General features: G+C 43.0%; 2 protein-coding genes across 3 annotated transcripts in view; one reads left to right on the forward strand and one right to left on the reverse strand.

Annotated features, from left to right (window-relative positions):
* The window catches only part of sbf2 (SET binding factor 2), a 91,106-nt gene extending 83,268 nt beyond the window's left edge, over positions 1–7,838 (forward strand). For both annotated transcript variants that reach the window (XM_053413914.1, XM_053413990.1), the window contains 8 exons: positions 998–1,124; positions 1,820–1,947; positions 2,891–3,115; positions 3,207–3,314; positions 3,747–3,937; positions 4,661–4,748; positions 4,834–4,965; positions 6,458–7,838. In XM_053413914.1, the coding sequence (XP_053269889.1) occupies positions 998–1,124; positions 1,820–1,947; positions 2,891–3,115; positions 3,207–3,314; positions 3,747–3,937; positions 4,661–4,748; positions 4,834–4,965; positions 6,458–6,556 (1,098 nt within the window). In that variant the 3' untranslated portion in view covers positions 6,557–7,838. The remainder of the gene's footprint in view (positions 1–997; positions 1,125–1,819; positions 1,948–2,890; positions 3,116–3,206; positions 3,315–3,746; positions 3,938–4,660; positions 4,749–4,833; positions 4,966–6,457) is intronic.
* A 7,467-nt stretch (positions 7,839–15,305) lies between these two features.
* On the reverse strand, positions 15,306–25,109 carry swap70a (switching B cell complex subunit SWAP70a). Its single transcript, XM_053419595.1, has 12 exons — positions 24,949–25,109; positions 22,760–22,900; positions 21,413–21,586; positions 21,087–21,311; positions 20,367–20,513; positions 20,072–20,180; positions 19,789–19,970; positions 18,665–18,772; positions 18,045–18,211; positions 17,734–17,932; positions 17,142–17,238; positions 15,306–16,650 (listed from the first exon to the last, which is right to left on the reverse strand). Exons 1-12 carry the CDS (start codon positions 25,042–25,044, stop codon positions 16,532–16,534), a joined length of 1,764 nt encoding a protein of 587 aa, XP_053275570.1. The 5' UTR covers positions 25,045–25,109; the 3' UTR covers positions 15,306–16,531.
* Between the last annotated feature and the right edge of the window lie 656 nt (positions 25,110–25,765).

The raw sequence follows: 25,765 nt of genomic DNA on the forward strand, positions 1-25,765 counted from the left end.
TGTCACTGCCCCCCCACTTCCTTGTGACTCCTCTCTGCTTTCCCTCCGCGGCCGAACGTCACTCACATCGTCTCTGTGAGCTCACCGCATTCCTCAAAAGCAAAGAGGCGAGGGGGTGAGGAATGTGAGAAATTCAGCTGTCATTAACTATACATTTGGTTCAGTTTTGCACCTCCCAGCACTGTGTGTGTAAACCAGTGTGTTGCAGCCCAGTGTGTGCGATGGGGGCTGCAGCCCAGATGGCCCGTGAACCCCCCGTGATCAGCGCTGAGCTGACTGCGCTTGTTTTTCAGCATCCCTTCACAGTGCAGTGCGTGTTTAGAGCTCCATGTGGAAAATTGCAGTTTTGGGGATTGAGAGTCTCAAGGAATGTTCGTGTGTGCCTCAGGATTTCACTGAGGGGCGGGGGGGTGGGTGCTCAGACAGCTGAGGTCCAGAGATCCGTGTCCGCTCTCAAATACTAACTTTAGAGGATGTTGTAGGCTCTTTCGTGTCTCCAGGGGTCGTACGGACCCACTCCCATACACTTACATCAACACATAGTTTCTGCATTTGTCTTTTGAAACCGTAGGCTTGGCAGCGAAGACACTTTGGCAAAGGTCCTGGGGTCTGGAGAGATATAAACAGGGGGAAAGGGGATTCGGACAAGAGCTGAAAATAGATGAGCATCATCTCCACAACAGCTGTTGTTTTCGCCAGTAAACCCAGGTGGCCTCAAATATTCGGCACTTCTCACTGGTTGGCCACCTCACACCACTGGATGGGAACAATGGGGCTGCGGCCCAGTCTGGATTGTGTCTGGCGGTGATGATATCGTCGACCTTTGCCCCCACACAGACACGAGGCGTTCTTTCCTGTTTCTAGTTGGTCATTTGTGCAGTGCAGGGATATGAAGCCCCAACACGAGGACACGATCCAGCTGCCACACTCACCCTGACCCTCTCTCTCTCTCTCTCTCTCCCTGTTAATTCTCATCCATCTTTTCGTGTCTTTGCAGATTTTGGAGCAACATCCTCTGGAGTTTGAGTTTAATCAGTATTATCTGAAGTTCTTGGCCTATCATCACATCTCTAACCGCTTCAAGAACTTCCTGTTGGACTCAGACTATGAGCGCTTGGAGCATGGTCAGTGTCCTTTGCAATTTGAACCGTTTCTAATATGATCTCTTCTTATGCTGTGGAAATGCTTCACTGAAACTGACTGTATATGACTTTGATAAAACCGATGAATTAGTATTTTAACATTAACGAATGATATTTTCTTTTACGAGTGTTCCCTTTACTTTTAAACTATTCGTAAAAATGCATCACAGAAATGACAAGCAAGAGGCTTCCCGGGTCAAATCCCAACAATCCAAGAACATTCAGATTGGGGCCAGGGAGAATTCATTTTAATTCTCTGTGGGTGTGACCCTGTCCCTGAGATACACTGGCGAAGTGTCAGCTGGGATAAGCTCCAGCTCTCCTGGACGCTCAAAGGAAAAGAAGCAGAGATAATAATTGAGATGAATTTCTTTTTATGTTTTCTTACACATACCTGGAGAGAGAACTGATATAGTGATGCTGAGTTAAAGTAAACGAAACAAATCATAAAAAACGAAGACGTGAGACGTGTCTGCTCTACTGTGTCTCTATTTGAAGATAAATTCTGTGCTGATATGCTGTCAAAGGAGTCTGGTTCACAAAGAACACAAAAACCCTACAACCTTTCTGACTGGAGCGTTCGTATAAAGCGAAAGGATCTGAGAGAAGAACCGTCCCGTATTCTTCATCATCATCATCATCATCATCATCATCATCATCTCTGTGTTTCTTGACAGGCTTGCTGTTTGACGACAAAGGTGACAAACAGGCCCGCAGAGGCATCTGTATCTGGGAGTGCATCAACAGGATGCACAGGAGGAGTCCCATCTTCTTCAACTACATGTACAGCCCCTCGGAGAGCGAGGTGAGGGTTTGAGACCAGCGGCTGCTCTCATGGAGCCGAGCTCCCTCTACCCACAGCATGTTTGTCCCGCTGGACCGTAATGATGCTGATGTCAGCTCTGTGCACAGGAACAGCAACTTCAACTTCACAGCCTGAGAGGAGGCTTTGCATCAGATCTGAAAATAGAGATAAATAAATTAAGTGAATATATATGTTATTGTTTGGACTGTGTGGACTGTAGACAGACACAGTCCAATAGTTTGTTACTGAATTATCAAAAAGTAATGAGTTGTTTCCTGCATTAGACCAGACGAGAGGGTTATTGTTTCCTTTGTAAAAATAAATAATTTGTAAATAATATTTAATTGTTGTTCAGTGGTTGTACTCGATTACTTTATAGCAATACTTTACTCAATTGAGGAATTTGGATAATTCCTCCTCTTCTGCTATAACCAACACAATAGATACATTTTCCAAACTAAAAACTTTCCAAACGATCAGTGAAAAAATATGAAATTTCTGCAACAGTTTTTGTTTTGTTGACACTCTGACTTGTAGCTTTCTCCTATTGTTTTATTTTTAGTAAAGAATCCAAATCTCTGACCCAAGTCGACTTTGATGAAATCCTTAATTTATCTCATATTTCTGGAGTTTTTTCAAACGTATGATTGTGGTTATTTTGTTATTTATGATAATTTAGGAGTGTTTCCCTTTGTGCAGTTCTCGAAGAGAGAGAAGTTCTGTTACTGATTTCAGTCTTGTTTTGAAGAAAGAGCTGATGCTCGATGGTGATGATGTTTCCTGTTATATTTTGGCTGTGTGGTAATTCAATAAGAGGAAATCGCATGACTTCTTAATTGGTCATAGAGAAGTTTCTATTTCTATTTTACCATCTCCCACACAACTTTACGTAATCAACACCATAGGACGACATCTGATTCTGGGTAAAATCGTTGTGTTGCAGGTGATCCTGAAGCCGTCGACCGGAATCCCCAGCCTGAACAAATGGGACTTCTTCACGGACGAGACACTGTCCACGGGGCCTTGTTACGACTGGCGGATGATGGCTGTGAGGTCGGAGAGCTCGGAGGAGGCAGACACCATCTCCAACAGCAAGAGGAGGATCGTTTGGCCGTGTTACAGCAGCGTGAGCCGCGCTCAGCCCAATGCCATCACCAAACTCCTCGCGGTAAGAGACCCCTACCCAAACTGTGACCTCAAGTTTGTGTTGGACCACGAATCGCATTTATCATCCTCACTGGCTGTCACGTGTGCTGCAGGACATTGAGAAGCTGGAGGCCGAGCTGAACCAGGCCCCTGAGAAATGGCAGACGACTCTGGAGAGAGTCAGGATCAGCATTCAGGAAGACCTCACACAAGAAGGCAATGTGAGTGCTAGAAAAAAGAAAGATGACGTTACATAAAAAAGACCAGAGCATACACCTCTGCCAAGGCCCAACCGTTCCCTGATGAAACCAACATTAAATTCACTAGATCCAGATTTTTATTTGGATCGGCACGAAATTCTGCACACTCATAAATATCAGTCCTCAAAACATGCCTGATGTTTTTCTCAAAGATCCATGAATGATTCTCAGAGAAATTAGGGAAACATTTAAAAAAAATGTCCTAACTCAAAATACCGTATTGAAGAAAGTGTAAACAAGATTCCTGCATCCGCCCCCTGATTGGGACTCGCACCAAAGTTTAAAGGATTTGCAGACAAAAACATAGCATCGCACATCCAGTCATTACAACTGTGTAAAACTCTTCACGTGTATTCCTCCCTCCTCACACTTTGTTGTCTCGCGTGTCAGCAGCTCTGCAAACAGTCGGTGTCCATCTCGAGCCTCATTCCCACGTCCAGCCTGCAGATCTTCCAGCGGCGCTCCATGCTGCACCTGCCGGACAGCCCGCTGGGCGAGGACCGCTCCACCACCGCGGCCAACGGCATCAACCGCCGCGCCGCAACGCTTTACAACCAGTTCACCCCCAAGAGCGAGGAGAACAGGTGGGCCGTGAACTTCCTGAGTCCCGACACAAACATGAGGTCCACATTTGATTCACTCACAAACTGCCGCTGAGGGCCGGTTCAGTTTGGTAAAGATGAGTCAGGGCTGCGGTATGCTGCGTGTCATGTTTGTGAGGATTGTCTGTACTCTGTTAAACTCTGGGTGTGTAATTCTACAATTACTGTGAGGTCAAAGCACAAACTCTTGGCCCAAATATCTGGATGTTGTCCTGAGCTGGACAAATGGTGATCGAAATCTACTTTATGTAAATCTTGTCCCTGCTTATCACATTTCTCGATCCAGAAAAAGTTCACCGACATTTTATCACGTGCGATAAATCACTGATGGATAATATAAGTTTCTATATGGCCAGATGTTTACAGCAGAATTCTTGAGACAGGAGCATGAGCTGGACATCAGTGCAAAAATGTAGGGAAAGATGAAATATGAGAGTTGAAACCTCCAGCATGGACCCCCCTGGTCTTCACTCTCACCGAGAAAAACACGCACACCCGCTTTTGGCCTCTTTACATTGAGGGAACATAATGTACCAACAGAACATATGGAAGACGAGTTTGTCTCCCTGCTGGAATGGGCTCCAAACGAACAAAACAAGAACTGTGGTAGAAATGCGGTTCAAGATGACTGATAACAGCCCTAATCTGCCATCCAGAGGACGTCCAGTTGAAACGGGCCTGCGGCTCACTGTGTTATTTCTGCAGGTCATACGAGGGGATCCTGTATAAACGCGGGGCGCTGCTGAAGGGCTGGAAACCTCGCTGGTTCGTGTTGGACATCACAAAACACCAGGTGAGCAGAGATCGCGCCTGAGAGACGCCTCATCCTCGAACCCAGGAGACGGTGCCTCAGGTTTAACCTTCCAATGTCTCCACAGATGAGGTACTATGACACCGGGGAGGACACCAACTGCAGGGGCCACATCGACCTGGCAGAGGTGGAGTCCGTGTTGATCTCCACGCCCACTATAGGAGCACCGAAACACATCAGTGAAAAGGCGTTCTTTGACGTGAGTACGCAGAAACACGAAGGTCCAGTGATTTGCAGCTTTTGCATATTGAAAACACTGTTATAGCCCTTTCACAGTCAATGTAGAACAGATGCACTGTGGCCGTGCTGTACTCTTGAATACAGTCCAATATTTGCAGGTATGAACTCTGGCTTTTCCAGCAAAAATAAACCCAAACTTATAAAGATGATTCATTCCAACAACCTGACTTCCTGCCATGTTCAGTTTGTGCTTTTAAAAGTGGGGAAATGTTTCGACATTCCAAAAAGATTCTACGTTTGGCTGAGGCTGGAGGTTTGGTGCATCAAACACCGAATGAGACCAAGTGCAATAGAAACAGAGGAGCAGATGGTTTGTTGCACTGAGCCATCTGGGAAAGCTTTGTTGGAAACTGGTTAGTAAGGCCCAGGTGCTTTCAGGAAATACTTGGCATGTGATTGGATGAACCATCTGTCTATCACCATTTATCACGGTTGCACAAGTCAGTCTGGAGAAGAACGAGGGAAGGTCTTTCCCATTGAGAAAACCCCTCATTGATGTTCCTTTGGTGAAGAAATACTCCCCAGCTCTGATGAAACTGAAGCTGCAGCATCCTCGTTAACCTCCTCCGCAGCTTCTGGCTGTCATCACACCGAACACACGCAGGACGCTGATTGGTCCGATCCACTCTAAAGCCAGTCGTGAGAAATGCAGCTGCCACGCAAGCTGATAGAAACAGGTTCAGCAAATAAACACATGAAAGCACAATGGATACATGGGATTTAAAAGTCCATTAAAAAGACAACAGATCCGATGAGAATCACCTTCCTCAAATTAATACATGAAGCAGAAAATGACTTGTCTGTCCACTTTTTCATGTAATTGTCAATTTCGGGAGCCATGACATCTCTAGTTTCCCATGTCCACTAACAGGAGGTGCAAACAGGATTTCCTGGTTATGTTCTATCAAAATAAAAGACCTTCTTTATTTCTGCTTTTCAGTAAACCTGAGATACAGTCATTTTTGCCATATGGCCACACTGTAGAGCAGGGGTGTCAAACATATGGCCCGCGGGCGAGATACGGCCCGCCAGGGGGTCCAGCTCGGCCCGCCGGATGCAAGGCATGCTCTAAATAAAAAAAATATATATTTGTTTTTTAAAAGCACGCCGGCTGGAGTCCCACCTCACCTTTGAGATCAAAGTGGGCAGTATGTGGCCCCATAACTAAAATGAATTTGACACCCCTGCTGTAGAGGGTTAATCGCTGGAGAGATAGAATTATTACTATGTCATAATAGCAGTAGATGGAGCCTCGCATGAATTCATATTTTCATTAAACAAATTGGAAATTACTATTTTCTGCCACATTCGAGTGAAACCTGACTTGTGACCTTGTCCTTTCTGTCCATGTGGAGAACAGCAAAGCTTTCCCTGTTGTTGGAGCCAATTCAAGTACCTGTCTGTCCCTTCACTCCATATTTATTCACTCTCCTTATCTGCTGCCTCTCTAGCTGAAGACCAGCAAGCGAGTCTACAACTTCTGCGCCTCAGACGCGCCCAGCGCTCAGCTGTGGATGGACAAGATCCAGAACTGCATCTCTGACGCCTGAACACCGAGGTCCCGAGCACCAGAGGCGGCGGGAGGGGGCGGAGAGCAGAGACCTGACGACCGCTCAACTCAGCTTTCACATGTCTTTACATTTGGAGACCACAGTGAACAAAGTGCCTGGTAGCGGAGGATAATCCATCCAACCTCTCCGCCCGTTTCCCAGCTGCCAATCAGGCCGGTTCGCCTCTCTGCCTCGGTCAGAGTCAACACGTTCGTGCCGTCAGCTTCCTCCTCTGTGCCTCCGACAGGGAGGAGGTGAAGATGAGCTGACGTTTTAGGGGACTGCACTACCAAGGAGATGTTATCCTACTTAAGCTGTTAACCTTATCAAAGCAATATCACTGGCCATTCAAACTGTGGGTTCAATATTAGACTTTTAAAATATAAAGAAAATAACCTTTTAGAGAATTTCTATCAGATATTTTACTACGAGGACGGGTTATTGCTGCTTGAAAGTGAACCGCCAAAAACTCCGATTTTAATGCACAACATCGAGGGGCAATTTGTTTGCACTTAGCTCTAAAGTATGCACTCCTTATCAAATATAGATTTTCTAACAGACGCGGACGAGGCTAAAGACATTACTTTACAATGAACATATGACGTTTCCTCATGACATGACAAGAGGAAACGGATTTGCACAGCGAGTTCAAAAAGAGTTACCTGACATTTTTCTATTTAAATAAGTGACGTTTTTCTCTATTTTGTCGAAAGTGTAATGACTCCCGGATAACACATTTTGTCTTATGTAATGTAAATTATTATTTTTTATTAAAAGTGTAACTGTAAGTGTGGTGGCTACATGTTTATTTCTGTACATACATGTGTGACATTTCATTTTATATACTGTATGTACGGAACATAAGTATACTTTTCTAACCGTGATTCTAATGTGATCAACCAGTCTCTTTGGTTTTCTTTTTTTTAAATGTGTCGTTACTGGTGCAAAAAAACCTGAGTGGCCTGTTCCCTGTTTGTGATGAAACGTTGTTCTGAAAATGGAGTTTGTGTTGTTCAGTGTGTCCAGACAGGCTCTGTGTCTTAAGGGCTTTTAAAGAAGTAAATCAGTATATCTAGTAGGACATTGTGGTTTTCAGAGATCCTCCTCTCATCTGTTCTCTGTTTGTGTGACCTTATACAGTTTCATTAAAAAAGAAGAAGAAAAAAACACTCTAATGAAACTATTCAAAGACGTCAGAAGCTTTTTTCATTACTGTATCTTCGTACCATGTTTTGTGGTGACACTAATTTTTTTGGAAATAAATCGAACATACTTGAAGCGACTCGCCGGCTCCGTTCTTGTTTTTACTGAAGGTTTCATTTCCTGTGTGTCGTCGCCAAGTAGCGCAGAGGTGATGGAAGAGGTATTCAGTTTCTTCACTGTCACCTGAAAGTATACAAAACATTTACTATGAACTATAATACTGAATAAAACTTCGAATATTAAACTGAATATTCTGAACAAATGCATCAGGTGCATACAGAATAACAGCATTCATCCACATGTGTGATAGATAGTTAAAATTAATGATTAGTTAATCTGCACTTGATTAGTAGAGCCTGAATGAAAGATGACATCTGCTGATGGATTAGTAATACCTGCAGAGGCTGGATTAGGGGAGCTCTGGGCACGGTGTCATTCTTGATGAAGCTGACGCAGAAGAAACACCGTGTCCGAGTCACTTTATTCACATTTCCCCTTTTCAGGGCACAACATTTGGAGGGAAAGACAATAATCACAGAGGAAACACACATAAATATCTTAAATTTAAGCTATGAATAAACGTTCTCAATGAAAGAGTTTCAGAGAGTTGTCTTGGTAAACTTAAAGCTGCCGTTATTATCAATAATTACTTCAGACTTTCTCTGCAAAACTCATATGTACCTGTGTATTGCACCACAATGGACAACTTTTCAAATCATGCCACTGCTACCTCCACCAAGAGTTTGGTGCAAAATGGTGTCAGCGAAAAAACACATTAAGTTTGGACGGGGATCTAGATTTTTGTTTCCCTTCTTTAATATTGTGAGATAACGCATTTTTTCATTTTCATTGGCGAAATCATTGTGTGAAATAGCGCAGATCCAAATACAAAACTTGATCTAGTGAATATTAATGGGGTCTCAGACAGGGTCTGTTGGGCCTTGACGGAGGTTTGTGCTCTCTGAATTATTTGATCCTTCAATGTGAATGCAACAATAGATAAGCACAGGTTAGACAATGACACATAAACAATTAAACCCTTTTGTGTCTTTACTGAATATAAAGATGCAGATATTGATATTGTAGAAAGATACTGTATCTGATACATAAATCATTAACCTGAACAATAATCAGGAGGAAGTGTGGACGAGTCTCTTGAGGTCGCTCCCCAGCACCTCTTTTTTTTTTATAAATCTGTTTATTGAAACACATCACATCATGTTACATGACCTTTACAAATAGATGCATGTTTTTTTTTTTTTTTTGCAATATAAACAAACATACAAACAAACAAACCAACAAGTAGAAAACATACAAAACATTGTCCCACCCCCCACCCCAGTTGGTCTTCCCTTTTCAAACAGAATATCTCATCAACCACCTTACATTTGTACATTCACATTGATGTAAGAGCACAGCTGGACAAAAAAAAACAAAACATAATGTGTTGTTCACCTCTACACCGTAGGAGTTGTAGCTACATTATCGAAATATGAGATGAGGGGTTGCCATATAGTAAAAAATTTCTCCGTTGACCCTCGAAGTGAAAATTTGATTTTTCTAATTTAAGGAATGACATTAGGTCAGTCTGCCATGATTGTTCTGCCGGCGGTTTGGGCAGTTTCCACTGTAGAAGAATACGCCTGCGGGCAATCAGAGAGGCAAATGCTAAAACATTTAATTTCTGCTTACTGAATTGCTCCCCAGCACCTCTGTCTGGTTCAGGTTTCGGCTCCGACACATTGTCTTTGTTTGAAGTCATTCTGTTGTAGATCTACTTTGATGTTCTCGGACGTTGCCCTGCCGTCCACGCTGACATTATCCGGGTGATACTTGAATTTATTTTCCCCTCGATGCTGTCAAGGACCAGAGGAAGCAACACAGACCCCAGATCACGATGCTCTCTCCGCTTTACCTCAGGATGATGAGTCCCTGTTGGTTTGCAACGCCCTTTTCACCCCACGCGTAGCCCTGCAAAACAACTCACCCATAAGCATTTTCCCTGCAGTGTTGTCTAGAGTCAAGCTGCTCTTTGGAAAACTTGAGGCGAGCAATGATGTTGTTTTTTGCAGAGCTCGGAGACCATTCCTGTTCAATGATTTGCGTTTTGTAGACTCATAAACAGAGATGTGAAAAAGCTTCTCTGGGCTTTTTACGTCACCAAGTTTCTGTGTTGTTATTTCTGAGTCTTTGTAGCTGGGCGCCCACTTGATGAGAGGATAACCACAGGATGAATTCATCTCTGTTTACAGACTGTTTGTCTGACTGTGCGTATAAATACGTAATCTCCACACAAGGACTTTGTGACCCCTTAAATCAACAGCTCTTGTGTGTAAGTAGTTCAAGAAAAGAGGAGGTCAGTTACAACAGATTCGATTGGCAGATGTGTGAGTACACAGCTCCAGCAAGTTTCACGTTATGAATTAAAACTTTCGATGCAATAGAAAATGATTAACTCCCAAACTTGAATGGCAGTCAGTAGAACTCATCAGTCCCCTGAAATTGAATCAAGCTGCAGCTAGATGACACACACTCATAGATATCAGTGCATTAATGTGACAGATTTGTTTAGGGAAATTGGTGAAGATGTCAAAAAGCGCACTGTCTCTAAAAGTTAAAGGTTCAGTGTGTGTAGTTTAGTGACATCTAGTGGTGAACTTGCAAGTTGCAGCTGAATACCCTTCAGCTCAGCCTCCCCTTACAAACATGAAAAAAAAAACTGTGGCAGCTTTCAGTCGTGGTGTTTAGTTTGTCCAGTCTGGGCTACTGTAAAAAAACATGGCCGCCTCCGTAGAGGGGACCTTTATATACTTTAAACATAAAGTACTTAATAAAGGGCCAATTCTTGGGTAAATAAACAATTTGTACAAACTTAAAAGAAACACACTAGTGAAAACATCACTAGGATTATTTCATATTCAGTTTCTGCCAATAGATCCCTTTCACCTAAATCTTACAAACAGCAAAGCAAGTGATCTAAAACAGTTCCTGGATCTGCCCCCTGATTCAGATCTGCACCAAAACCGAATGGGTTCTTCCCTGAGCCATACCAGGCCTGTGCCAACATTTTATGGATTCTCCCTTGTGTTTTGTGATTTGCCGCTTTTTGTTTTGCACGTCCAAGTTGCTGTAATTCAAGGGTAGATTTAAAGAAATATTAACTGGCTGAACAATATACTTGTGTGTGAATGCAAAGTATTTCCAGAGGTGAGAGTTAAACCGGAGTCCCTCCTCAGGATCACAAGGTCGCAGACTCTTGTTATGTCGGAACACAGGACACAACATTTCTAACCGCCATGTTTTTCTGGCCTCTTTGTTCGGCTTCACCTTTAATAAAGATTTTCTCTGAATGAAAAGGTAATGAAACACCATCGCAGCTCTGAGCCAACACACGGGCCTGGAGAAGATGATGACAGGTGTCTCGCTTTCCAGCAATGAATATCAGCCCCAGCTCCGGCTCTGTGGCGCCTGGGTGGCGTTGCTGAGCCGGTTCCTCGTGGTCGTAGGGAGGTTCGTCTCCGAGAGGAAACTTGACGAGCAGAGGACGAGCAGTGGGGGCTTCTCTGGGAGGGAGGGAGGCGCTGGTTGTTTGTCCCTCAGTGTTCTCTCCCAGCTCGCTTGAACTGGCAGCAGGTGCAGAGCTGCAGCAGTCCAGCGTCTTGGCAGAGCTTCGGGCTTGTCATTATTTAGACCCTTGCTTTCGCTCTTTCACAGAGATTAGGACCCCCACCCACACACAGACGGGGATGCAGGCGAGGTTATTCAGCAGGAATGTTTAGAGTGGCAGGAAAGGAATCATTTCATCCAGAGATAGGAATGGTGGTTTGGCAATTCTCCCCAGTTATTGATTTCATATAGCTACGCTCCCCTAACACCACATCACATTCACGCAAAATGATCAATCCACAGGTTTTAGGAGACGAAAAGAAGAGCTGTTGCATAACCATGAGATTTGTTCTCTCGAGGTCGGAGACAAGCGGCGGATGAAAGCGTCGGTTACACCTGAGAGCAGCCGGGCTTTAGAAACCCTGTGATCCTGTGTAACTCGGCCAAACAGTTCTCCTGAGCTCCGTGTGATTGGTCTTGGTCGGCTGGAAGCGTGCTGCTCTCACATAAAACAGCCAAATCAGACGCAGCCTATAAATTCAAGATTGCACGTATCTGTGGCTCTTGGACCCCTGAGCTCTCCATGCACAGTCACAGCTGCAGCGAAGGCCTCCCCCCCCCCCCCTAAATAATACTCCACTGACAGATGATAATGATTTATTTCGTTGGAACTCCAAATCCTATTGTCCATTTCCATTTCCTGGGTGCCTCTGCAATATGTTGGTTCCCCCCATCGCTGGGGGCCCTTCAGGCTCAGCGGGCACCTGCTCCACAATCCAACGGCTCCGAGCGCTGATCTCACTGTGTCCACACACATCACATCATCGGGTCGCACCCTAGAAAGCGGGATGATGTCAGCGTCCTGCAGCGCATGGGGGTCCATTCGGGAGTTTTTCAAATGCATGAGCTCCAGATGATCTTATCTGGACACCGCCCGCTCGTCCACGAACAGAAAGCACAAATTACACATTTGATTTATAGCTTGAGGGGATGGCAAGTGAAGGGGGGATTGGGGGGGTCAAAAGTTTACATTAATGTTGTTCTCCTTGACCCACTTAGAGGTTTTTTGATCTGAGCTCCTGATGTTTTTACTCCACAGTGTCAGTGACCCCCCAGTTTATCTGCAGCTCAACCCAGAAGTCCATCCCTACATGTGAAAATGCTCAGAGCTGTGAGGTCACTGTGGGAAGTCGTCTAACCCAGCGAACAGGCATCTGCCAGACAACATGTTCCAGCTTCAGTTCAGCTTCCATGAGGATATTTTGGACAGGAATTAGATGAATCGGTCATGGGGGTTAGCGTATTTTTTCGGACACATGGTGTGAGGGGGAGACAGCTAGAGATATCCTTATTTATGGAATGTCGAGGGCTTTAGCTACGGAGATTGGAAACTCCCAATTCTGAGAATAGTTTACCACAAAAAGGCATCGCGTTCCTGGATATAAATACCTCTTATAGGGGAAACGTGAACTGCAGAACTATTTATCATATACTCCAGAGGTGCTATTCAAGACAAATCCTGCACTGGAATAATTTGTTTGAAACTTTTTGAACATTTCTTTATTCTACTTAATGCATTTAATGTTGTCTCGGGGCAGCGATTAAAGAACGGCTGCTCACACAAACAGAGACGTCCATAAAAGGAGAATCTATGTGGATTACTTGATCTGTTCTGGGGATAAAGCACATTCCGAGTTCTAGTATTGGATTAAAGATTTGGACATTAAGTCTCAACGTGTGATCTTATCAGAAACCCACTGGTATAAAGAGATCTGCATGGTGCGGACTGTTGACTCGGGGTATGAATGCAGGTTCTTATCTCATCTCCTGCTCTGACAACCCTGAACTCAACTTGAACCGTCTCTTTGACTCCAGGGACGAATGAAGGTGGGTTGAGAGTCTTCTCATCGGAAACTGAAGACTCTCGCTGTGCGGGCAGACACGAGACAAACAAGTACCCGCAGCCGATGGTTCCAGCCAGTTGTTCCTGTAACCTTGTCTTTGTCTTCTCTCACTGAGACGTGAGGGGGGGGATGACAGGACGTGTGCATGAGAACAGTCGTCCTTTGTTGCACAAACCGATTTTGTGTGTGCAGCGAAACTGACGCCTGGATGCTGCGTGTCACGTGCATCAAGTGAGATGAATCTTGTTTTTGTGATATCTTAAAACGATGAAGTCATATTCTACAACACACACAGACCTGTCATACAAACAGGTAACTACGGACGATTCCAAACACTGATGTGAATCTGGTGCTCTCCTGTTCCAGATTGAAGAGCTGCTCTCCAGTGAGAGGAGCATGTCGAAGGGTTCTGAGGTAAAATGAGGTCAATGAGGGCTGTGGCTCTAAAAGCTGAATCACAGTCTCTGAATAAATGTAACAAAGAGAGTGTATTCAATACGGATCGGACACGTTAGGGCTGAAACCTGATCTGCTGATACACATCTGCCAGATTGAATCTGTGAATCACTATAGGAGACTGCAAAGCTTTCTGCAAAACATGAAATCAATGATCAACTGCTCAAAGTACAAGCCTGATAGTCTGTTGGTTTGTTGTTGTTACCAAAACAATGAAAGGTCGAATTTGATAAATTGATTCAACTGACAAGTTCGGGGGTCGCATCCTTCTGAGGCTGCATTTGAAGACTGACTGCATCACAGACTTCACTGTCCCGCTCCGAGGGCTCCTCCAAATGTGTCCTTCCTGTCCTGAGCCAAGGAGACTCATAGGTTGTTGTTTTATATAGTTGTTTTATATTGTTGTTTTATGTACAGTGCACCAACCGAACCAAGGCAATTTCCTGTGTGTGCAAATATACTGGGCAAATCAAATAATTCTGATTCTGATTCTGACCCTTCCCCACGCAAAATATCCCATGATGCACTTCTGTGACAAACAGTTTTTCCAAGAAGGCGGCGAAAAGTCAAGGCAACAGCATCAGAGGTTTATTGTAAGTTATCAACCAAAAAGGTAGATGTTTAAAAAAAAACACGTATTTTCAAAGTTTTTAAACAACCAAAGAACTTTTCGTGAATGGCTGACAATATAATCTCCAAGAAAACTTCTATAAACAACAACGTCCAGCCGCTTTAGAAATGATTGATCCTTTTGACCTCCACCAAGGAGGTTATGTTTTCACCTCTATCCGGTTGTTCGTTGGTTTGAAAAGCCAGATTGCACAAAAACAACCTAATTTATTCAAGACAAATTGGTGGAAGGTCGGATATGGGTCAGGGAAGAACTCATGATGTGCTGGTGTAGATCCGGATCAGGAGGCGGTTCCAGGAAACTTTCTGTGATAGGGCATTTTTCAACATTTTCACAATTTTCCCAGAAAATAATTCAAGTATCTTGATTAAATAACTCATGCACAGGCATAACGAGGGAACCGATATCTATGAGTGTGTGAAATCTGGTGCAAGTCGATAGGATCTAAAGGGAACTGCTGGGCCTTGTTCTCTACTGAGAACCGTTCTAGTTGAAGAATAAACTAAATCAAATGTACCAATGACCTATTTTTTAAGATATATGTCCTGAGGAACAAAGAGTCCTGAGGTTGAGTGCCACTGACATCACTTGGGTCAGAACAATATTCGTTAGGAGTAAAAATCCAGAGGATCCTGCAACATCTGTACAACGTGGCTCTTCTTATGAATCCCTCACACTCCTGGGTACACGCTGAAAAACAAACTGAGGCTCCTAAATAGATAGTCCATGGATAATATAGACGGTGTTTGCAGGGTGGTGCGGTTTTCGCTGCTGAAAGCCCCCCCCCGTGAGCATGTAGTTCCAGCACAGTGATCAACAAACTGAGGATCCCGCTCCTATGGCGCCACCTGGTGGACACGCTGCATCATGACCAGGAGGCGAACGTGTCACAACAGGTGTCCTCACTGGCACACACACACTCTATGAAATGATGGGACCTTCTGAGACGTTTACTGTCGTAAAAAAGAGATGATGTTTTATTTTTGTTGTCATCTTAGTTAAGGCTTCAACAAATGCTACTGACTCATCTTTACAAAAGCATCTTTTTAAAAACACATCACACAGCTCTTATCCAGCACATCATCACATGTTGTCAGCCCGATGTTCTTCCCCTTCATCAGAGCGGTGTCTGAGAGAACAGCTGGAGGAATCAAAGGTCAGTAAGTTTGTTCAAAGAGAGGAGGAGGAGAGTTGAGATGGAGAGGAGCTGCTCCACTTCACTCCAATAGGGTTCTGCAGAATCTACAACATGTATTTCTTTACAGTAAAAGCTATTGGAAGTGTTGCTCTTGGATGGATGTGTTCACCTGTAGACAAACTTTAAGATTAGTCAGCTTTATTTGTACTGTTAAGTGATGACAGTTTAAATACACTGTGTTTTGAAGCAGTCTGGACAGATAGTTTAAAAGATTACAGAATTAAATTACTTGTATTTTAAAAAAATATATATCAATTTGCATTTTTTTTTATGTTGTGAAATGAACACTTTGTATCTGTGGTCACAGAATGAAGAAATGGACTATTGTAATGTGTTGTATTCATGGTATCTGTGGTGGCATTTTGATTTCATTTTGGATAACAGTATTGTGTATAAGGAAACTGGAAACAGCCTCAGACACTGACCTGATGAAGCCATGATACATGTTTGGGATAAACCACTGTGGACTGGAGTAGAGCTTGGACAGAAACTCACTCTTGTCCACACTGCTCTGAGCGGGCACACACAATATGGAAAAATAAAAATAACACAAGAACAGACTAAAATGACCAAAGAAGAATATGACCCGAGCAAAAACACAAGAGTTAAAGCATTCATGACTAAATTAGCTTAACTCACTATTCTATCTGTGGATGAATGGTGATAGACAGTTGAGATGTCATCACATGACCCTTCATCCCCAGAGAAAACTAAGTGGAACTTGATTTAAGATAATTTTGTCACACTATTACGTCTATGGTCATGCTTTTTTTTTTGATTGAACATAATTTAGAAAAAGTCCAAATGATGAAACGTAGTTAATCCAAACTGTACATTTAAAAGTAAAAATCTTTAAGAATGAGTGAAACATGTATTTTGCAGTTATCACGCGGCTCAGTAGGTTCACGTTATAGAAGCTCTGGAATGGGAAAGTTTGGGCTCCACTGTCACTTTCAGTCCCTGAGCGTGGGGAGTGTTCACTGAGCCTGAGGCCCCTGGTTCTTCCTCTCCTGCCAAGACTTCTTCCTTATCTCCAGCTCTGTGTCAGTGAACGATGCTGGACCCCAGTTGGTGATTCTCTGAGGTGCTTTATCACCTGAAACACCAGGTTACAGGAGAGAGGATCAATATCTTCTAACAAATGTGGAAACAAAATCACTAAGAAAAAACCTGTATGTTTGCTGCTTTTGTTTTATTTTTGAGTTGGTCTGGATTTGTGCACTGACCGAACTGCTGCTCCGATGCACTGAGACTGTTAATGAGTCTGAAGTGAACCAGAGAACTGTGAGCGGCCTGAGCTGCAGCCCAGTGAGCACAGGACCAAAGTACTGTGCTGCCCCCTTGTGTATATACAGGGTTTCTGCAGTGTTCCCCATGTTCAATTCAAGACTTTAATACTACATGTTACCTCTTCAGTACTTCAGTGGAGATATCGTTAGCACCGGTAATTATTGTCAAATACTAAGACAATTATAACACTTACAAAAATACTTTCATAAAGTTAAGATTAGGACTATTTACTACGCTCTGTAACGGCAAAACTGTACATCTGTGAATTTAATACAAACCACAGACCCCCCCGCCTACCTGGCTGGATGAGACGCATCAGCCCCTCATGTTTGGCCACCTTGTCTTTCCAAGACTTTGACTTGTTGGATGCTCCCTTAAGCTTCCTCGACACCTCCTGTACATGAGAGCGAAACAGCGTTGGTTTCATGTGAGCTGAATCAGTGCTTAGTCTTCAGCCTTAAACAGCTCTTTCAAATTCATTATTATGTATTTTGATTATTTACTAAAAAATATATACAAATCTATAGATCTGCTGGAATATAAATAAACATATGTATTATACATGCGCTACACTAAAACGTATCCATTCAATAAATGTGAGCCTCGAGTGGAACTAGAAATAAAAACATTTAGTACAAATGTAACACAAACAGAACCAGGTGGGGTAACATATATTTGTTTCGACCAATAATTCCAGTGTAATCTTTAATACATTTCAAACATTAATGAACTTGGGGGGGAAATTACACAAATATGTGTAGAAAAGTTGAGTTAGTTGTGTTACCAGATGCATAAAAACTGCCTTTAGTCTAATAAAAGACTTTCTGATCTGAAGGGACAATATGATTCATATCAATGATTCTTTCAAAACTTCCAGGTGAGCCCTGACCTCATACTGCTCCAGTGCTCCCTGCTGCTCCCTCTCCAGACTCTCCAGCTGCAGCATGGCTGTCCGCAGCTCTCGCTCCTTGGCCTGCTGGTCGGCCACCAGCTCCTGCTTCTCAGCCTCGGTCTGAGACAGCACCCTCTGCTGCTGGCGGTGGATCTGCTCCAGCTCGACTCTCTTGGCGGCCTCCTCCTCCAGCAGCCTGCGAGGGAACACAGCAGGGATACTTCAAGGAGGAGACTGACAAAAAGAGAACATGTAAAAAGCTATACATCCTATGGGTGTTAATCTGTGTGCATGTGTGCGTGTTAGACCTGGCCTGCAGTTTTCGCATGGCCTCCTCGTCCTGCTTGGCCTGCCTCTCGTCCTCTAAGGCCTCCTCCAGCCGGTGGTACATGTCCTCCAGCTCCCGGACACGCTGCAGGTACTGCTCCAGTTCAAAGGACTTCTGCGCCACTTGCCTCTCCATCTGCTGATGAGCCTGAGCAGCACGCAGCACACACACACACACACACACACACACACACATACTTATCACTCATCTCCTACACACAACTGTACATGCAGGGCTTGGAACTGAGCAAACGTCTGTTAATAGTCAGAAAATCTAAACATTCCACCCTGAATCTAACTTCCACTTTCATGTTATTTTATTTCCCAAAGGCATTTATCAGTATAGTCATTCAATTATGAGGATGTTTATAGTCAGTGCATCTGACACTTGAAGATGACTCAACATCATGGGAGCTATGATTACAACTATTTTTAGCTTGTTTCCTGGAAGGACAGAACCACAGACGGCTGATTATGTTGACCACTTCGTCACAAGATAAAAACTTCAGTTCATCATTTCTATTCTGGCCCTTTGACAAGACCACGTAACTTGCAGTTTATCACCAAGACCCTGCAGAGTTGTGGGAGGTGCAGTGGATACCATTTTCTCTCTCTCCAGGTCCAGCCTGTGGCGGTCCTGTACGTCTAACTGAGACTTCCTCCTCCTGTTCTCCTCTAACGCTGCTTGAGCTGCAGTCTCTTCCATTTTCTGTGAAGCACAAAAGAGGAAAGAGTTGTTGCTTCTCTGCTTGACCTGGAGGAGTAACCCGGCTGGTAACAAACAAGACATTGTTTTATGTAATTTATCAGTAACATCCGGGAGTGTTTGGCAAAAGTTTTTTTAACAACATCACGTGACTTTTTGCATAACCATTAATTCGCCTTGGAAATATATTTGTTTTAAACCAAAACGCCATCTGGCAGAGGGAAAAGAGAAGTGAGAGGAGGCCGATAATGTGCTGCAGATCTGAAACGACTGAGTTCACACATGTGGTCTCCTGATAGATGCAGGTGTCCCTGAATCATACAAAATGTCTTTGCATAGCAAGTTTTACTTCCTTGTTCTTTGTCAACTTTCTGCTGCATCCTGTGTTTATCTGTGTGAGAGTGTGAGAGAGTGTGTGTGTGTGTGTTTGTGTGGCTGTAGGAGTTGTCCCCTCCCTCGGGTCTTTAGTGAGTTAGATAAGTCCTCATATCTTTCCCCCTTGAGGATTATTTTAAACATCCAGACAAGATGGAGAGAAATTTTGGGTATCCTCTTAAGTGTAGTCATTTAGATCCAAAATGTTCAAGGTTTCCAGACAAATCGCACATTTCATATTAAGCTTTGTTTAATTTTTGATTACATCACTATTAAAATTGGATTTAAAAAAAAAAAATATTAACTATAATCTATAGCTAATGTATTTATATTAACTATATTTATATTTCCTATTCCCGTTGGGCCTTGGCGGAGGTATGAGCTCTACTGAGTGGCACTCTAGCTAAGAATGTTTTAGAGTTAGTGTCTCATCCTTAAGCTATGATCTTTGTATATTTGTGAAGTTTCCGATTGTGATGTTGTTGTATTACATTGCAACCAAGAATTCATTATATTTACAGAAGTTCAAAATAGGACTTTGGGGACACTGATTGGTGGAACACATTCTCCCTCATAATGTTTCCTCTCTGCTTGTTTTTTAACCTTCACTTTTTAAGTTGTAGGAGTTAAACGTGGAGCAGTACCTCCCTCATGGCTTCCAGCTCTCTCTGTTTGTGCTCGTTGGCCACCTGAAGCCGCTTCATCTTCTCCTTCAGGTCCTCCTCCTCAGCGTGCTGCTTCTGCCGCAGCTCCCTGCGCCTCAGCCGCGCCTCGCGGTGAGGAGACGACAGCCCCAGCCTCAGCAGCTGGATGCACGTTTGAATGGCTGCCGCGAAGCCAGAGGAGAACCACTGATTGATTAAACCTCCACAACGATCTGACATGTTTGATCCATAACCGCGACATTCAAAGATGACTTATCAATACCTTGGATCCATTCCTGCTTCTTCTTTTTATCTGAAGCGGTGATTTCGAAGCTTACATCAGAGCACTTGATGAGGAAATGGCATTTCTTCCCATCTTTATCAGCCAGAGACTGAGGGAGAGAAAAATATTACGGCTGCATTCTTCACTTTATACCAGATGTGAAAAACCTTGTGAAACATTAATTTAGGAACAAAAGAGGACTTTTTAAAAACGTATTGTTATTATTATCATATCATAATTGTTTATTTAGTCCATATAGTTGATACATTATATATTACACATTAAAAATAAATACCTCCACACAGCAGTTTATGTCCAAAGGGATTTTTCCTTTCTGCTCCAGAAGATCCTCACAGATGAAGTAGGACAGGGAGTCGGGTCGGAGGACGAACCAGCGCTCGGTCCAGTTCTTCCTCCTGTGGCCCTTCTTCATCATGTATCCCTTCAAATCACAGAGTGGAGTTCAACACAGACACCCGACTCACTGAATCTCTCTGCCATCAGAAAACTAAACTACTCAGATGATCCACTAGAAACCGGGAGAAGTCCTCTGTCTCACAAGACAATGTCACTGTTCAGTAAAGATCTGTCGAGTCGGTTACAAAATGTAAACAAGTACATATCTCTTTGAATCTTTCTGTATTATGAATACTCTTACAGTGCTTACAATCACATTTAGTTCTACTGGTGGACACCTTATTAAAGATGTATAATAATTGCAAATTGCGTATTGAAAATCAGAAAATAGAAAGAAAAAAAATTGGTGAATATTCTAAACTTAAAAGATTATTTTTTTCTATTTTTAAATATTTAAATGTTAAATATTCTAAACTTAAAAGGTCATTGTTTAATAAAGGTTCTTATTTTAATAAAGGTTCTTATTTTGTTCTTATTTCTTGCACCGTTTTCTTTCTACTCTGGGCTTCTGTGTTTTAGAGAAAGGAAGTTGTTGCAGTCGCAGCACAATGTTCAGAGAGAATCGATCCCATTGAAAGAGATCTTCATCCGGTCAGACCTGTTTGAGCACATCCAGTATGAGCTCCTGGTAGACCTCATTGATGCCCAGGGACAGGGTCTGCTGGTTCATGCCCTTGCTGAAGTATCCCAGCCCCACCAGTTCGATCAGCTCCCAGGCGGTCAGGCAGTTCTCCGAGCTCAGCTGCAGCTTGTATTCTGTAAACTTCTCCTCACTCCATTCGCTCCCCATGGCCTCCAGCACCTTACGCAGAAAGTACTCAATCTGAGGAGATGGACGTGATGTAATGGTGGTTAAATATTGAGCTTTCCGTTAAGACTGTTTCTCGCTTGGTAAAAATAGGACATCGTAAGACCATCTCTCACCTCTTCAATGATGATGACCAGTGGGTAGTTGTCTTCTGACAGAAAGTTGAAAATGCACCAGACTTTGAAAGCATCGTCCTGTTTGATGAGCAGATGTTTGGTGCAGATGTTTTTCTTGAAACACAGGGTCCAGCACATCTTGTAGAAATCCTGCACGTCAAAATCCTCCCGCACCTGAGAACAAAAAGCAAACTGCAGCATTCAGTCGGCGTCAGAGTCACACAGACCACCAGCAGTGTGCGTGTTTACAAATGCTAAGCAGGAGGCCGTTGTTTGTGTCCTTTCAGAACCCCCCAGTCTGCAGGATGTGAGCTACAAACCGGATTTAATGAAACGCTTCATTTTTATTCAAGTCAGAGCCAACGAGAGGAGAGCAAGAAAACAGCTCCTGAGAACGAGGAGGGAAAAGCTGTTTCCTAGCTGACATGAGAGTCCGTTTTAAAACGCTTCCCATACATGTGCTTGTATAAATAGATAGATATAGATAGATAGATGTACTTTATTGATCCAAATTAGGAAATGATTGTGTTGCAGCAGCATGTCAAGGGCATTGCACACAGGGCGAAGAACAAAAGACTAAATACCAAAGACGACAAAAGGACACAAGCGTTCAAAATTGCAGTAGTTGTTGTTTGCAGAGGAGAAGTTGGTAACATGAGTCAAATAAATAAATATGAATATTAGATGTGCAGTAAAAAGAGCTACCACAGCAAAACCTCTATCAGAGATATGGATCCTATATTTAACAGAGCATTCGGTGCATTTTATCTACACATGTCAATAACGCAAAACCAATGTTATACAAGTTAAACCCGAAAACACTTTGTTACTTTGGGCACAACTTTTCATTTCCTCTCCTATCGAGCAAAACTGGTCACTGGTTGTCTGTATTTGTACGGTGCTTTTCCAGTCAACCACTCAAAGTGCTTCAACACACAGCACTTTTTTATCACACACCATAGCCATGCTAATAGAAGCTTCTTTGAGACATGCCCTGTCAGCAAAGCCACCAGCAACAATTAGAGGTTCTCTATCTTGCCCAAGGACACTTCATAATGTAGACTGGTGGAACCTTTTGAACCAGGAACCTTCCAGTCGAGGGAACACTGCTTACCACTGCACCTTCTCTAGATTTGTAATGTTGTTGATTTATTCTTTGATCAAAGTTGCTCATGCTCTTGTTTGATGGAAACTTGTACTTTGTCTTTACTTTTTAGCGATTTCCTGAAACCTCCATTAACCATTTTTATAATGTGTTTGGTCCCATTCTTGTTTATGGAAATCTTTAACCACCAACATTGAGTTTATTGACAGTTTCACAAACCACTCTTCCAGCTTCATCCCCACCTTGTCCAGTATGAACCTGTTGAGGTACGGCATGTAGCCTTGGTTGGACAGAAGCCCTTTGTCATCGTTTTTAAAATGTTCTTCGAGGGACACGGGGTCGTGAGGGATCTTCATCACTGTGCACAGGTTGTGAGACAACACCTGAAGAATCACAATATGAGAATTAGATGACAAATATTTCAAACAAGGGGGGTTTACACAGGACACATTAATGTACAGTTACACATTCCTGCTATATGAACACATACTGTATGAAATGGAAAGTTACCGTCAAGATTTGTCTTGCAGTTCTCAGAGTTTGCCACCAAAACCCTTCGGCTGCCATGTTAAGATACATTTATTTGTCCCAAACACATGCACAGACATGCAGAGGCACACTCATGCAGGTAGGGAAATTTAACCTCTGCTTTTGACCCATCTGGTGAAGGACACACTGAGCAGTGAGCGACCATGTACGGCGCCCGGGGAGCAGATGTTGGGGGAGTAAGGTGCCTTGCTCAGGGGCACTAGACAGGGTAGGGAGAATCCTCTTGGATTTTTGGACAGATCAATCCAGGTTCGTCTTTTTGTTGTTTCTCCGTGGAGTCGAACCAGAGACGAACCAGAGACCTTTTCTGCCCATAGTCCAAGTTTCTGCCACTAGTCCACCGCCTCTCTTCTTTATGAAACTACAATCTACGACAAGCATTACTGGTCAAGCGTTACAGATGAACTTTCATTCCTTAGACTAAAGGTACTTTCTAAAGACGCGTCAGCGAGGACCAGAACATCCCCTTGCAAGTTTCCTCTAACGTGGCACATGGAGATGGTGGATAGTTTTCTTAAATTGGCCCATCATAGAAAAGCCAAAGATCAATCTCCTCAAATATTGACTTTTAGAGTTCTCCTGGTCACTCTGTCTCATATTCTGACAGAGGATGGGTGAGGGATGGAGACAATACAGGATTCTTGAGTCTTTGTCAGGCTGAGCACACAGACACGAGCCGTCAAAAAACACCACCACCCATTTTCTTGAGTGTTAAACACACAAAGACAGAAGGCATAAGCTCAAATTAAAGGTTCAGCGTGTAGAATTTAGTGACTTCTAGTGGTGAAGTTGCATGTTGCAGCTGAATACCCCTCACCTTCCAAACATGAAAGAGAACCTGTGGTAGCCTCCAGTGGTCATCATCTCAAAAGGGGATTTGTTTGTCCAGTCTGGGCTACTTTAAAAAAGGTGTAGCGTACAGAGGTACCACTCCCGACCCAATCTAAATATAAAGTATTGAAATGTATAGGGCCTATTCTAGGGCAAAGAAAACATTTCTACAATTTAGATGAAACACACTAGTGAGAACATCAGTAGCATTCATTTATATTCAATATCTTCCGATAGATCTCCTCACTGAAACCTTACTCACTGAACCTTTCAAATCGTTTTCCATGTCCCCAATTCAAAACATTGGGCACCTGCCCCTCTAAAGGTCTCTGCACGGCCCTGCTTCAAATCAAATCAAATTATTTCACGTTTCATAAATAATATATTTACTTTCTATTATTTGTTAAATGTAAAATATAGTAAATTGTGGTTAAAGGGATAGTTCGCCCCAAAATGAAAATTCTCTCACTTTCTATTCAGCACTATGCCAAAGGAGGTGTGGGTGAGGTGTTTGAGGCAACAAAACACTTTTGGATTCTCAGGGGTAAACAGTGTTGCAGCCAAATCCAATCCATTCGAAGTAAATGGTGACTGATGTAATAAAGAAACAACATAGGAAAAACAATGTGGCTCTTTGGTGTCAGCAAAGTGTCCGTTAGCCTCGACATTCAGATTTGACTTGAACCGGCTTCATGTACACCATTTTCTTGGCCTCAGTGTCTGTGATCTACCCACTAATCTGTTCCGAGAAGGATGATTAAAGGAAAGGATGGACACATTTTCTGTTTAGTTTTAAGAATCGATCACCATTTACTTCAATAGTATTGGATTCGGCTGCAGCACTCTCCTCCATCTATAGAGTGGTGAGTAGATGGTGAATTTTCTGTTTTTAGGTGAACTATCCCTTTAGTGAAAGGTGATGGTTGAGGGACTTGTGACGTCAGCCTCAATGCTGGGGACAGATGTCGCAAAACTTCCTGATGTTTCACCGAAACTTGAGTTTATTCTCAGCAGAGTCTGAGGAATAAATAAAAACACAAGTGAAACTGACCTTTAACTGAGACTTGGAAACCTTCCCTCGACTGTCCACGTCCAGCGCAGTGAACGCGTGCCATATGGACTTCAACAGCTCCTCTCGCAGCCACATCTTCAGCAGGGACAGGATCTGGGCTGAGTGCGCGTGAGAGTGTGTGTCTGTGGTGGAGTGTGCTTTTCAAATGTCCGCCCCTCATAAACGACTGACAGGGTGGAGAAGTGTGTTGACAGCGCCACCTAATGTTTAAAAGTCCAATAAACCATACTTCACGTTATAAGACTAAAGTACTCGTGCTGGCTGTTAATGAACATGAGGGGATCTTAGCCCCAAAATGTATACTCTACGTTTTCTGATTTAAAATAAGATATTACAATTTGTCATCAATCCATTTGATTAGTGTGCGTCAGGAAAACAGTTTTAAAAATACCCATCTTGGTTTAAGTTTCACATTGTTGGTCCAACACTCCAAATGTTCCATTTACAATAACAGAAAAATAAAACAGAATTCTTATACATTGGTTCGATTAGCTCCATCTGATCAGGTACATTCAAGATACTTAGTTTGATTCATCACTTATTATAAAGTGATATGTCTAAAATAAACCAGTGTGCCGAATAAATACCTTTACCATTGATATTCCAAGTGCATTCGCTGCTGATAACCATATATAAACCCACTTGCTTTGAAGAGTATTTTATATTCTCCACCTTATCCATTTGATATGTTTAGTAAGATACAGTATATAAATAGTTAAAAGTAGCAGAGCTGCAATGATTGGGGTCAATTCAATCCAGTTTTATTTGGATAGTGCCAAACCACAACACACATTAT

This window comes from Pleuronectes platessa, chromosome 1 (assembly GCF_947347685.1).
Source record: "Pleuronectes platessa chromosome 1, fPlePla1.1, whole genome shotgun sequence".
Lineage (NCBI taxonomy): Eukaryota > Metazoa > Chordata > Actinopteri > Pleuronectiformes > Pleuronectidae > Pleuronectes > Pleuronectes platessa.